This window comes from Elgaria multicarinata, chromosome 21, assembly GCF_023053635.1.
Source record: "Elgaria multicarinata webbii isolate HBS135686 ecotype San Diego chromosome 21, rElgMul1.1.pri, whole genome shotgun sequence".
NCBI lineage: Eukaryota > Metazoa > Chordata > Lepidosauria > Squamata > Anguidae > Elgaria > Elgaria multicarinata.
The window spans coordinates 2,780,523-2,795,831 of record NC_086191.1 but is presented as its reverse complement, the minus strand read 5'-3'; the positions used below and the strand labels follow the sequence as shown (position 1 = coordinate 2,795,831).

Genomic DNA, 15,309 nt, shown 5'->3' with positions numbered 1-15,309 from the left:
TATCATCTTTTGTATTATTAAAGCTATTGTTATGTATTATTTTCATTAGCAAACCATCCCATGACAATTATTTATTTATTTATTTATTATTATTTATTTATATAGCACCACCAATGTACATTGATGTACATTGATGTACAACGTGCACAATGGATCGTGTAGAGAAGAACGAAAATAATTTTATGGTTGGGGGTCACCACAACATGAGGAACTGTATTAAAGGGGCGCGGCATTAGGAAGGTTGAGAACCACTGGAATAGAGCTTCGACTATTGGGCGGTATAAAAATGTAATAAATAAAAAATAAAAATAAAAATATCGAGTCCAATGCCCTGCTCAATGCAGGAATCCACCCTAAAGCATCCCTGACAGATGGTTGTCCAGCTGCCTCTTGAAGGCCTCTAGTGTAGGAGAGCCCACAACCTCCCTAGGTCACTGATTCCATTGTCGTACTGCTCTAACAGTCAGGAAGTTTTTCCTGATGTCCAGCTGGAATCTGGCTTCCTTTAACTTGAGCCCGTTATTCCGTGTCCTGCATTCTGGGCGGATCGAGGATGCAGGACACGGAATAATGAGAAATACCCAAAGAATAATTTCTTTGGGTATTTCTCATTTCCATCCCTGGGTCATTTAAAAATAGCTCCTTGTTGTGAACTAGGTTTATTACCTATTCAGACAATGAGATGGTTCTCTCTATACTTTTTTTATATCTGCGTGTCACTTCCTCCACCCTCCTTTTCCAGGATGCTCTTGGACAGCCCGTCTGAGCTCCCTACGCTAGGCTGCCGTCCTCAAGTATGGTCAGCTTTTGTAGATGAAATCAGGAGTGGAGAAGGTGGGGGAACGTCTACACCTGCCAACACAGTGGCCAATCAGACGTGTCCTGGAATTCCAGGAATAGTCCTGCCCTGCCACCTCTGTAGACTCCATTTCGATAAAGACTGTGTCTGATATGGAAGTTCCATTCTTCACTTTTGCCATTACTAGCTGCTGATAGACTTGTCCACCATGAGTAGAACAGTTTCCCCCAACCTGGTGCCCTCCAGATGTGTTGGACTACAACTCCCAGTATCCCCCAGCCAGTATCCTTTTGCCATGTAAGCCATTGGCATATCATCCCATAGTTGTCATCCTCTCCATTCAAGAGGCAGCTGGACAACCCTCTGTCAGGGATGCTTTAGGGTGGATTCCTGCATTGAGCAGGGGGTTGGACTCGATGGCCTTGTAGGCCCCTTCCAACTCTGCTATTCTAGGATTCTATGACTCTATGATCCTCACAATAACCCAGTGAGGTAGGCCATGCTGAGAACCAGTGAGTGAGTCATCCAGTGAGCTTCATGGCTAAGTGGGGACTAGAACGTAGATCTCCCCAGTCCCAGTCCAACTCTCTAACCACTGCACCATATTACCTCCATGAATGAATGAACAAATGAATGAAAGCATGCCTTAAATGAATTATGCTATTACACACACACACACACACACACACACTTTCATGCCATGTGGGCACTTCAAAATCCCCGAATACCATTCTGCAATAGTTTTGCGTGGGTTTTTTGTGTGTGGTTTTTTTTTTTTAAATTTTTTGTGTTTTTAATTTTTTGTGTGGTTGTTTTTTTTAACAATTTAAAATGAAAAACCAAACAAATCAGAGTCTCTTTCCCCTCAGGAATCCCAAACATTTGGTAAAGATTCTCTCTAGAGCAGTGGGATTGTTCCTAAATATAAAACCTCCGTTCCTTTTTCGCTTCGCAGAGGTCACACGCAAACAATCAAAAGTGCTTATTTCCCCTGCGGGAGCTGGAGCCGCAGCCAACAGAAGCACGGAAAAGCTGGCAAAAGGAGTTGAGCCCACAAGCGTATTTTAGGAAACGCCAATTAAAGAGGGCAGATCCAAGGCAATTCGCCTTTGTCTTGAAATATTGAAAGAATCCTGATATCAGCCGCTAAGAAGCCAGGCAGATGGTGGGTGGGCAGTTCAAAAACACACGTTTGCAAAATATTCCGTATGTGTGTTACCCTGGGGTTCTTTATGCCTTGTATGTGATCGTGCTGTTGTTGCTATACTGCTTTGTGAGGGCATAGCCCTGAGAAGCAGCGAAAAGAAAACACTTTAAACAAATAAAAAGATGACAATTTTACATCGCTCTTCGTTTTCTTTTAGGTTTCGGTTCTTCCATTCTGCAAATCCTTCCCCGCGGCCCACTTTTCAGCTTCGTAAAAAAAAAGAAGAAGAAATGAATTTGTGGACCTGCCGCTAGGGCTGTGCACCGCCTCGGATCCCAACCCCAAATCCGAAGCGGATCAGGGTGGTTCGGACCCTTCCGAACCGGATCCGAGGCAGTTTGGGCGAAGGTCGAGGCGGTCTGAAGCCAAAGCCAATTGTCTCTGAAGCTTGGGGCCGCCTCGGTGCTTCGGAGCCGGTCCCGCCCCTTACCCCCCACCCCACCCGTCTCCTTACCTGCTGCCTCCGTCGCCAGCTTTCTTCTGGCAGCTTCCGGCAACACCGCAGGAAGCTGCCAGAAGAATTGCGCGGCCTACTCCCTTTCATTTCTGGTGGCACCGGAAGCCGCCAGAAGAAAGATGGCGATGGAAGCAGCAGGTAAGCCCCCCTCCCCACTTACCTGCGTCTGACACTGCCGCCACTGCCAGCTTGCACCTGGCGGCTTCCACTCGAGGATGCTGAAGGCCTTCAGCGTCCTCGTGTGGAAGCCGCTGGGCGCAAGCCAGCAGCAGACGCAGGTAAGTGGGGAAGTGGGGAGGGGGGCTTACCTGGTACCTCCGTCACCGTGGCGGTGGCGGACAGTGGAAGCACCAGGTAAGTGGGAGGAGTTTTCTGGGTGCCGGCTGCGCAGCCTGTCCTTGGAGGGACCGAATTTCGCCTTGGCTTCGGCACCGAGGCAAATCGGGAACCCGGAGGCAGATCAGGGCTGTTTCGGGGACTCCAGATCAGCCTCTGAGGCGGATGGGGGGGTCCCTGCACACCTCTACCTGCCACGTTGCCCCCCCTCCCCTGTTCTTTTCAAAGGACACATGTGTGGATAGTGTGATTATAAGGTCTGGGCACTAGGTGGCACTGGACTTAGTTATATCTGTGTCAGAACGGTCATTGTGATGTTCTTTTTTCGGGAGAGACAAACATCTTATCCAGGGGGTCAGCCTGCACATGAAAGGGTTAAAAATAAGTATGGTGGGGTCAGGGTGGGTGTAGATCAGGGGTGTGCAACGTCAGGCCTGTACAACGTCAGGTCCACCTAGGGCAGGTGTCCCCAACACGGCGCCTGCAGACACCCAAATTTATTAATTTAATTTTTCCCCCATCCCATTTTTGATATACATACATGACTTTGTATGAAATGCCTACAACTTTCTACCAGCTGTACATGGGCTGCAACAATAGATTCTTATTTACAATCATGTCTGTGGTGATGCTTGTCAGCTGGGATTAAATGTTTGTCTGTTTGGATTCACACTGGTTACCCACTGGGGAGTTTCAGACCCATTTGGTGTAGGTTAGGGTGACCCTATGAAAAAGAGGACAGGGCTCCTGTATCTTTAACAGTTGTATTGAAAAGGGAATTTCAGCAGGTGTCATTTGTATATATGGAGAACCTGGTGAAGCAACAGTTAAAGCTGCAGGAGCCCTGCCCTCTTTTAAATCTGGTCACTCTAGTATAGCTCCTGCACTTTAACTCTTGTGATGAAGAGGGAATTTCACCAGGTTCTCCATGTATACAATTGACACCTGCTGAAATTCCCTTTTCTGTGTAACTGTTTAAGATACAGGAGCCGTGTCCTCCTTTTCATATGGTCACCCTAGTGTAAGTTCTGGGGTTAAAAAGGACCAAATTTACCGCAGTCCAAATATCCAAATACGTTCTCCATTTGAAGGTGACGTCTATATGCCGCTCTTTCAAATATTTGCACTGCTTTTGTTGCAGCCCATGTTTAACTGCTAGGGAGTTGGCTGCATTTCATACAAATCCATGTATGTATAGAAAGAATGGAACGGGGGGGAATAAATGGAAAGTGAATGTTTCTCCTTCCAATGCTGTAATGTCAGTCTTTTAGCTGTCAAAAGGGTGCGGAGAATCCATTCACGCTGGCCATTTGTTAATTCCCATAAAATAAATAATGTAAAAGAGCGTGTACGTCAGCGAATATTAAAGACTGTTCCAGTACATTGTTTTCCTGTGTAATAAACTCCTCCCCAAAAGAAGCAACTACGGGACATTGCCAAAACATATGTTTAAAAGAACCATTCTCTTGATCGCACCACCAGCAATTAGCTAAATTAGGCAATCGCTTTTAAAAGAGGTATTGCAGAGTCCAGTAGACGTGAAGCAAACATTTTTTGGTGAACACGACCACAGACGCGACAGGTAGGTGTCTAAGTGCCCACCCACTTTTGTGGGGTTGCCCACAGCAGCATCTCAGATCCCCAAATGTGCCCACGGGTCCGAAAAAGCAGGAGACGCCTGCCCTAAGGTCCTGATCCAGCCCCTGTCAGTGCCAATCGTTTGCTATCCTTTATTTTATTTATTTATTGCATTTATATACCACCCCATAGCCGAAGCTCTGTGGGCGGTTTACAAAACGAGCAATTTATTTCACGCTCATAATTGGCCACTCACAGAATTTCACGGGTCCATTACATGATGTTGTCAATTACCAGGACGTCTCCCACCCTGTCCCCTGGAAATTACACTTTAATAAGAACTAAAGATAATGTGGTAATATCCACAAAAAGTGGGATCTCCCAGTGTGTAAACTCAGCATTGTGCAATAATTCCTCCAGTAGATGGTACTGTATCAATGGAAGAGAATGGAGCATGCAGAAAAAAGAAGTATTCAATTAAAATCATGTGGTGGCCTGTGTAATTGAGCTAATTGCAAACCCAGAAAGAAAGTGGAAGCAGAAAGCCCTGGTAAGGACATGGCTTTTTTTTTTTTTTTAATGTAGAGGAAGTTTAACCTAACTAAATATGTCCATTTAAGAGATGGTAGACGAAAGAGTTTCTGTTTTCCATTACTTTTCATTGACCAGATACAACTTGGATATTGACAGATATAAATGTTTTTCTTTGTTATAGTCTGATCAAGAGGCAAAGTTTCCCCATTTTTAACAAACTCTTGTTTTGCCTTTTTACATGTTTAATAACACACTAGCTTAGGGTGACCACCTGAAAAGGAGGACAGAGCTCCTGTATCTTTAACAGTTGCATAGAAAAGGGAATTTTTACAAGTGTCATTTGTATATATGGAGAACCTGGTGGAATTCCATCTTCATCACAACAGTTAAAGCTGCAGGAGCTATATTAGAGTGACCAGATTTAAAAGAGGGCAGGGCACCTGCAGCTTTAACTGTTGTGATGAAGAGAGAATTTCACCAGGTTCCCCATATATACAAATGACACCTGCTGAAATTCCCTTTTCAATACAACTGTTAAAGATACAGGAGCCCTGTCCTCCTTTTCATATGGTCACCTAAGCTAATCCCAAGGCTCTAAAATGGCCAAGGTGGCGTGTGTTCGACGTGCCTGTGGTTTGCCAGGCATGCCTGCCAACTGTAGGGTGACCATATGAAAAGGAGGACCAGGCTCCTGTATCTTTAACAGTTGCATAGAAAAGGGAATTTCAGCAGGTGTCATTTGTATATATGGAGAACCTGGTGGAATCCCCTCTTCATCACAACAGTTAAAGCTGCAGGAGCTATACTAGAGTGACCAGATTTAAAAGAGGGCAGGACACCTGCAGCTTTAACTGGTGTGATGAAGAGGAAATTTCACCAGGTTCCCCATATACACCAATGACACCTGCTGAAATTCCCTTTTCAATACAACTCTAAAAGATACAGGAGCCCTGTCCTCCTCTTCAGATGGTCACCCTATATTATTTATTTAGATATTTTGCCAAATCCCAGATGCTGTTCAGGGATTTGCTGTAAACTGAATCCACACTGAGTATGAGCCTTTACACAGTAATCAAATAGAAAACTCACACTGCTGTGTGCTTTAGGCGTTTTTTTTAATGCAAACATTTTATACTTTATTTTTTTAAACACTTTTACAGGCATTCCTCCAAAATGTATTCAGAGCAGCTTACAAAATAAAACTAATGAATCATAAATAGATCAAAGTTAAAAGCAGATTATAAAGGTTTGCAAAACTGGTCTGGGAGTTGGGAGAGGAGGGTAATGGGCCTGTGATGGCACAAATAACATCAGCCGGTGTGGTATAGTGGTTAGAGCGTTGGTCTGGGAGCTGGGAGTTCCGGGTTCTAGTCTCCACTTGGCTACAGACTCTCAGTCCAACCCTACCTCACAGGGTTGTTGTTGTGAGGATAAAATGGGAGAGTAGGAGGATTATGTACGCCTCCTTGGGTTCCTTGGAGGAAAAACGGAGGGATATAAATGCAATAACAAAATAAATAAATAAAACTAACAGCTTTTTCCCATTTCAGCTCTCCTATCTTGAAATCTGGGGTTTTGGGGAGTTCTCCTCTCAACAGAAGAAAATGAGGTTGTTTACAAAGCAGTGTGAAACTGCCTCCAGCACTCCCCCAGTGGTGACAGAAGAGAACTCTGTGCATGCTCAGACGCATGCTTGTCTTGTTTCAGGGATGAGAACTGCTGGCATTGAAAAGAGGTTTGGAGGCTACGGTCTGGTGACTCATATTAAGCCCCGAATGTGAATGGGGGGAAATAAAAAAGTAAATAAAACCGAGATGACCTCCTTGTGCTGGAAGCTGCAAGGCTGTTAAATGATTATGGGGTGTTTCTAGCTGTCCAGGGGAGGCCTGGAATATCCATCCACAAGACAAGCAAACAGCATGCTGGGAGCTGGCCAGATTGAAAAGAGAGTAATGGCCAACACAGAAAAAGAGTCAGGCGTGGGAGAGAGAAAGGAAAAGCAGACCTTAGCTATAATGGTCAGGAAGAACTTGAATCAAAACTTGACATGGATAGGGTTAGGGTTCTTTAAAAGTGGTATTGAAAAAGGAATTTCAGTAGGTGCCATTGGTGTGCCTGCAGCACCGGGTGAAATCCCCTCTTCATCCCAACTGTTCAAGCTGCAGGAGCCCTGCCCTCTTCTGTATCAGCTCATTCTAGGCAGAGCTCCTGCAGCTTGAACGGTTGGGATGAAGAGGGGATTTCACCAGGTGCTGCAGGCATACCAACGGCTATGCAGCTGTTAAAGATACAGGAGCCCCGTCCTCCTTTCCATAGGGACATCCTAGACATGGACAGTGAGAGCATTGGGCTGTAGTGGCTGCAGGGCTGAAGCCTAAGGCAGGCCTGGTTGGGCACTTGTCGAGGGCTCACATCCTAGAGGGTCCCCATGGCTGGCAAGAGTCACCTGGACCTGCAGCTCCTCTTCCCCATTGCAACCTGCTCGTTCACCTGCCTCTCGCAACGGCCGGGATGAGGAGGAGCAGGAGCAGATGCCCCGGCCCACTGGCTCCCTGCCTCTCTAGCCACCGAGTGGCAGCCGTGGTGGGAAAGAGGAACGAGAGCAGCTGGGTGAAAAGGTAAGACTCACCGAGGGAGGGGGGCTGTGGAGGGGGTCTTGCCGGAAGGACCTCCAAAATGTGGGGTACTGAGGCCCAGTTCCCAGCAAGGGAGGGGGTAAACCTGTGCTTGAGTGGAGGAGCTTTCGGGGGAGTTATAGAATCAGAGAATCGTGGAGTTGGACGGGGCCTCTAAGGCCATCAAGTCCAACCCCCTGCTCAGTGCAGAAATCCACCTTCAAGCATCCCTGACAGATGGTTGTCCAGCTGCCTCTTGAAGGCCTCTAGTGTGGGAGAGCCCACACCTCCCTAGGTCCAGTCTGGAAGTTTTTCCTGATGTCCAGCCGGAATCTGGCTTCCTGTCACTTGAGCCCCTTATTCCGTGTCCTGCACTCTGGGAGGATCGAGGAGAGATCCTGGCCCTCCTCTGTGTGACAACCTTTCAAGTGTTTGAAGAGTGCTCTCATGTCTCCACTCACGTGCTCCAACGGTCCTCTACACACAAATCCCTGCACTTTAGCATGTAGCGGAGAAAGGTCTGACCCCTGCATTGGCCTTGTTTTCTATGCGCGAGAAATAGAAAACAGGGAGAGCCTTCAGGGAGGTGTGTCCCCATCTGTAATTGTGTCATGTCTAACCCTACTGCCCCTGTTTTGGGAGATGTTTCAGGTAATCAATCAGAATCAGATTCAGAACTAGAAGACGCAGCGCCAGATACCAGCTAGCCTGTACCAGTAGAGGAGGAAGCTCTCATGGGCTATTCCCCAGCTGGGAGTCAGCCCTCTCCAGAGCTTATCTCTTCAAGGCCAAATCCTACATACTCAGTGGGAAGTGAGGTTCCTTTTGGAGGTGAGAGTCCCAATGAGCTAGCTGATGATAGGGTCTGCCAGAAGCTCAAATGTATGGAGCGGAAGGAAGGCGTAAGAAAGTCAGTTTGATTATGCCAGAACCTGCCTCCGCACCAGGTGCTCTGAAGTTACCGGCATTTGGGAAGTGGCTTCCTATTCTTCTTGAGCAGACAATTTTCTTGCTTAGTTTGCATAGCTTTGCCTAGGGGGACATTCCCAAGAGGTTAGACTCTCTTCAGGTGGAAGAGATGTGTGTTGCTTAATAAAAACTTTGTGGATTACTTAGCAAGCCTCGTCATTTGCCTCCCATCGAAAGCAGGAGTGCACTGAGAAACACGACAATCGGAAGCGATACAGCCCAGACCAGATTTGCAGCCTCTGTAAGAAGCAGCCCTAAATGACCAGACTGTGATTCAAGAAGTCCCTCATTCCAATCTTGCCTCCGACATGAATTCATTACACAGCCTCTGGTAAATCACTTTTCTTTTTGCTTCAGCCATTCCCTGCCCCCAGGGAATGTGTAGTACATTATTCATTTATTCGTTACATTTACACCCTGCTGTTTTTTCCTCCAAGGAGCCCAAGGTGGTGTACAGGATCCCCCTCCTCTCCATGAGGTAGGCTGGGCTGAGAATCAGCAACTGGGCCAAAGTCACCCAGTCTCCTGTTAACCTTCAAAGCTTTTCACGGTCTAGCTCCTTCCTATCTCTCCTCTCTCATCTCACACTATTGCCCCGCTCGTGCTCTTCGCTCCTCTGATGCCATGTTTCTCGCCTGCCCAAGGGTCTCCACTTCCCTTGCTCGGCTTCGTCCATTCTCTTCTGCTGCCCCTTACGCCTGGAACGCTCTTCCAGAACATTTGAGAACTACAAGTTCAACCGCAGCTTTTAAAGCTCAACTAAAAACTTTTCTTTTCCTAAAGCTTTTAAAACTTGATGTTGTGCAGACTTCTACTGTTACTTTCTACTGTTAGTTTTACCCTACCCTGTGCCTGCTTACCCTACCCTGTACCTGTTTGCATTCTCTTCCCCTCCTTATTGTTTTACTATGATTTTATTAGATTGTAAGCCTATGCGGCAGGGTCTTGCTATTTACTGTTTTACTCTGTACAGCACCATGTACACTGATGGTGCTATATAAATAAATAAATAAATAAATAAATAAATAATAATAATAATAATAATAATAATAATAATAATAGTGAGATTCAAGTGGAGATTTGAAACCAGGTCCGAGTGGAGATTTGAAACCAGATCCTTTTGTTGCTTGCTATTATTAAACAACCAGGAATCAGAAATCCTTACAGATCTACTGTAAATTACCCAGAGATCTACCAGTAGATCTAGAACTCCTTCTGCCCACCTCTACTTTAGGAAAAGCCATGGTGAAGGTGAAAGTGACCGGAACTGTTGAAAATCACATATAACCAGCCAGAAAAAAAAAAAAAAAAGAGAGAGAGAGAGAGAGAGAGAGAGAGAGAGAGAGAGAGAGAGAGAGAGAGAGAGAGGACGGACATCAGCCCCTAAAAATGGAAAAACCAGGTACATCTGACTCAGACCTGGGGGAAGAGTTCTCCAGCGTTTTATGCGTCCGATCTCTGTTCATGGTTAATCTCCCTCCTGGTTATTTTATTCGGGTGAGTAAATTCAAGATTAAATCGGTGACGTTTTATGCTGCACTTTGGAACAATAACGCGCCAGGTTACGACATTTAAAAAGGGGCGTGTGCGTGCATGCGTGCATGTGTGTGCGCGTGTGCGCAGCTGTGAGGCAAAAGAGGGAAGAGAGAGAGAGAGATGTGGAGAAGCTGGAAAAGTTTGAGATGATGAGACACCGAAAGAGGAACTGTTTTGTGAGGGCCTGAGACTGAGCAATGGATGAGATGGTCATGAATCATGGCCAAGATGCCCAGATGTTCCCTGGTTTTGATCCTTCTTAGGAACAGAGGAAGTTCCCTTTTACTGACTCAGATCCTTGATCCATCTAGACCGCAATTGTTGGACACTGACTGGTCCCAGTGGCTCTCCAGATTTTCAGGCAGAAGGTTTCCCTGCCCTACCAGGAGAGGCCACCTGGGATTGATCTTGGGACCTTCTACATGCGAAGCAGGGGCTCTGCCCACTGAGTCCCGCTGCCTCCCATGACAGCTCTTGCCTCTGCCATGACGGTCTCCCAGCTCCTGCACCTCCATTTGCAGACCTACCATGCCACAGGCTGATGTTGCCGTATTGTTGTAAGAATGAGACTGATGATTCAGAGCCCTTCATTTAGATACTCCAGGAGCGTGTCTATACAGCACTGCTTTAGATACTGATTCCCCCCACCTTGAAAAAAACCCCGCAGCAACAACAGAGTTACATGGCAGGAGTCTAGGAATCTAGCTAGGAAAATTCGTAGCACCATTGGCAATGTGCAGCAAGAATCGAGTGACTGAAAACCTCCAAAAGCATTTTTCAGCAACTCTGCGCAACATTGTAGCACTGAAAGCCTGCAGCTGCGCCGCTGCGCCGCTCCGGTTCATTGAATTTTTGCGTTATACATGATAACTGTCCTTACTTTTGTCCCAGAATGAGACTTTCATGTCGCCATGGCAACCATTACTAAACAACTCACCTGGAGCCCGCCCCCCTGCCCTGTATTCTCACACCTACCCTGCACTGGGATCCACCCCCTAACTACGCCCACTCTCTTAATCCAACTGAAGCTACCACTGACACACACAAAACTGTGGTGACAATGGAGGAAAGTAAAAAGTCGCAGTAAAACGACACATTGAAAACGCGCAGCTTTGCGGGGAATGATACAAGGTGGCTGTGAATTGCCGACTGTGTTATATAAACCGCAGCGCGCAACTGCGCAGCCACGACAGAGTATATACAGCGTCTACAGAAGCTCCAGGTCACTGATATAACAGCAAAGCTGCAGGTCATGATTTGGCGCAAGGCAGAACTTATGGGCTGGAAGAGGGGGGACGCTAAACAGCGTGCACGCCGGTCTCTACTCGCTAAAAGAAAACCAGATTCAAACCGGCACCACGGTGGCTTCCAGACCAAGGATCTCAGGAACTAAATCCATAATAATAAAACAGGATGTGTGTCTGTCCGTCACCGTCATAGATCCAAGACTGTGAAAGCTAGGTGACTGAAACTTGGCACACTTTCTAAGAGGACTCTAGGGGTGAGCGCATCGGGGTTATTTCATTTTTAAAATGCATTAATTAGTTTTAATTAATGTAAATGTGTCCAAGTACTTGATGCCTGCAGTAAAATCTTCAGTCACTAGGGGCAGAGTTCCCTAACCGGCACATGGTTTTGCAGTCCATACAGTCTGAGGCAGGATTAATAGGTCAAAGAACACAGGCCTGTCCCCTCCCCATGATTCAGGGAATGGAGAGGGCTGACCCCTCCCTCAAGGGGCTACAGGGGTGAACTGAGCAGGGGCCCTGCCTAGGTGTGTCATCAGGTATGCCCATCTCTGACAGCTGCTTGCAGCATCCACTGTATCAATGGAGGAGCTGTTCCCACCTATGCAAAGCTGGGTCCGTTTGCTAGTCTCCAACAAAACGTCGCATTTTGCTTATTGCATTTCCACCAAATATCCTTCTTCCATGGTGGAACTCAAGAGACCAGGAAGAATCATAGAATCATAGAATAGCAGAGTTGGAAGGGGCCTCCAAGGCCATCGAGTCCAACCCCCTGCTCAGTGCAGGAATCCACCTTCAAGCATCCCTGACAGAGGGTTGTCCAGCTGCCTCTTGAAGGCCTCTAGAGTGGGAGAGCCCACAACCTCCCTAGGTCACTGGTTCCATTGTTGTACTGCTCTATGCCCCACCACCTTCCCCAAGGCAGCGGACAGACAAAATCAGCCTCGGCAACATTTAAAAGGATAACTTCCAAAGCCTTAACTCATACAATGATCTTTTAAAAGCAAAACAAAACAGAAATTAATAAACATCAACAATAACACTTTAGGAGAACCACAGGGCACCGCGAAGACTAAAAACAAAACAATGAAAAATAAACCCAAGGGTTATTAAATCTTTAAACCAGTTCCCAATATTGAAAGGACTTCTCTTGTTGTAATCCTTACAACGGCTCTGTTAGGTAGGCCAGCGGACGAACACGAGAAGAGCCCTGATGGATCTGACCGCAGGTCCATCTACCACCGCTTTTCCCGACCTGTTTCCCTCTGGATGTGTCGGACTACAACGGCCAGCAATCCGACACATCTGGAGGGAAAGCAGGTCGGGGAAAGCTGATGTAGCAGAGAGGTAGCAGATCCCTTATGATGACGATGAACAACAGTGGCGCTAAGACATCTTTTCCTGCAAGGTTTATCCCCAATTATTGCCGTGAAGTCAAAGGACGGGGCTAGGAATTTCAAAAAGTTCCCTTGAACGTTTATTACTGCAGTAGCTCTGTTGGGTCAGCTCGGCTTGTCTGCTACACCGTCGTGCCCTTAACGGCGTCCAATAAATTCCGCTGCCTCTACACTGCTGAGCCTTTTTCTCTCCCATCCTTTAGTAGTAACCTAACCTCCCCCCCACCTTTCAAAAAGGACTTAGAAATCCCCAAATTCCCCAAAGCCTACCTGGGAGCATCAGCAGCATCAGCAGGAGACGGTGGCTGTGCAAACCCATCGCCCCAGTCAGAATCCGCAGCCGAGGGACGTCCCGAGAGAAACGAGAGGCCTCCTGGACATGGCACAGGCGTCAGCAGCTGGACGTTAGCTCTCGCACTAGCAGCCTCAAAGGTTACACTGTCTTCTGCTGGCCTGTTATTCACCACCAAGCGGGTTTTTTTTTCCCTCCTTCATCTCGGAAAAAGTTTTGATTGGCTGCTAAAAATAAATTAGAAGTTCGCCCCCCCCCTCCTTTCCTCCGTCATGTGGCTACAACTTATTAAAAAAGAGAGGAAAAATGATACCGATTTTTTTAAAGATGCCAAAATGACAAAGAGGAAAGCGACCCAAATTATAAACTAGCAAATGTAGAGAAAATTGCTCATATTTTGAGGGTGAGTTGTGGTGCTAAAATGCTTCAGGAACGAGATAGCAAGCGTCACCGGCTGATATTTTAAAAGTTTTAACCCTCTCTGATCATACACAGAGTGCTGTTCATTTATCTGAATAATCTGGATAATCGCAGCTGGTTCTGGGATTTCAGGAGAGAAGACCTGGTAGTCTTGAACTTGCATGACGTTTCTCATTTTATAAATAAACCAATTTCTGAATTATTAGTATTAATAACAAATGAATTTAAACAATTCTCTGACATTTCCTAAGGTCTAATTTTGAGCCAGGTTCCAGCGTAATCTTAAAGATGAATTAGCCTCTGAACATATGCAGAGAACAATTCCCCCACTCCATATGCAGAGTACAATGTTCTTGTAATTTGAAACCACTGACAGCCAATGTGGTGTAGTGGTTAGAGTGTTGAATTGGGACTCAAGAGTCCTGCGTTCGAGTCCTCACTCAGCCATGAAGATCGCCGGGTGCCTTTGGGCCCATCCCTGACTCTCAGCCTGACCTACCTCACAGGGTTGTTGAGAAGATAAAATGGAGATGAGGGGGAAGATTAGGTAAACTGCCTTGGAGGAAAAATGTCAGGATATAAATGTAATCATCTTAATCTTTGAATACCCACAGAAAGTCCCTAAACAGCAGTGACAACCTTCCGGATCTGGGCATTTAAGTAATATTGATAATTCATTAACTATATTTATCCCCTACTTTTCAGCCAAATTCTCCCTCAAAGGAGCTTAGAATTAAACACACACAAAGGTGTAATACAAACTAGTGACGTGTTTGCTGGACTTTGCCCACCTTTTCTTGGCTCGTGGCAGCTGATGTCATCACCCAGATCCCAGACTCTTCCTTCCCGAGGGAGAGAGGAGGAGGAGGCTTGGTTAGACTCCAGGGCTGGAAGGTGGTAAAGCAGCCCTTTCATGTCTCTGTAAGGAAATCAGAGTCATATGCTGCCTTTGCACTTCTTATATTTGGTAGGTTACACGGTGTGTATGAAACAAGGATATAAAGGCAGCATGTTGGAAAGGAAGGCAGAGATCCATGGGCATTGTTTACTGGGCTATTTTCCTTTGGGGCAGGAATACGCAAGCTTCTGAGTAACACAGAAGTCTTCATCAGGCAGAACATATTCTGTGACGTTCCAAAGCCTGCATCCTCCCATGCTAAATTACTAACATTTACTCAGAGAGAGAGAGAGAGAGAGAGAGAGAGAAGAGCATCCTTTCCATTTAAAATGTTTGTACATGTTTTTGTTTTGCTGGGACGCTTCTCTGCTGCCCTGGAACTGCAAATTCCTTTGTGGTAAAAAAAAATTACAAGGTTTGTGTGGAAAGCGAGTTGGAGCCTTATGCAACTGAAACCCAGAATTAGGGACTCTTTGTCAGTACAATGGAACAAGGAGAGGACTTGGAATCGGGGCTAGTCTTTGCTGCAGAGACCCGATCTGATCAGGAGATAAATGTTTTGTTGGAGTAAAATTTTGCTTCTGAACCTTTCGACATTCAAATGAGTGCTGTGTGGATCCATCTCAACAATCCAGTTCTCGCAGTTTTCATCTTCACCAGGAGCAGGCCTTTTGCAAAGCGAATGGGTCTAAATTGCTCATCCCACGCCCAGCCATCCTAAAATACTTTTCATTGCAACAGGAATAGCTCATAAGAGTATAGGGCTTTGCTATACAGGGTTTTATCCCACAGTTTTACCGGGGCTTCTACTTCCAGGTTCTTTGCAGGATTAAGATTGGCTGTTTCCCCAGGAAAGGGTGTATGTGTCTTTCTCTGCAAGTTCTATACGTTTCAGTATACAGCCACTAGATGGTGCTGTGAAATTACAAAAGTTCACGCAGCCGTTGAAGTGGATGACAGTGCTTCTAGAGAAAATGCCACACTTTCCTCGATCTTTAAAAAGCCGGATAAAGGACATAAAGCA

At 46.2% G+C, this 15,309-nt stretch overlaps 1 protein-coding gene across 1 annotated transcript in view; it reads right to left on the bottom strand.

Annotated features, from left to right (window-relative positions):
- The window catches only part of ITGA10 (integrin subunit alpha 10), a 117,355-nt gene that overhangs the window by 79,027 nt on the left and 23,019 nt on the right, over nucleotides 1-15,309 (bottom strand). The window contains exons 3-4 of the mRNA XM_063146102.1: nucleotides 14,179-14,306; nucleotides 12,946-13,048 (exon numbers count right to left, since the gene is read on the bottom strand). Of these exons, the coding sequence (XP_063002172.1) occupies nucleotides 12,946-13,048; nucleotides 14,179-14,208 (133 nt within the window). The 5' untranslated portion in view covers nucleotides 14,209-14,306. The remainder of the gene's footprint in view (nucleotides 1-12,945; nucleotides 13,049-14,178; nucleotides 14,307-15,309) is intronic.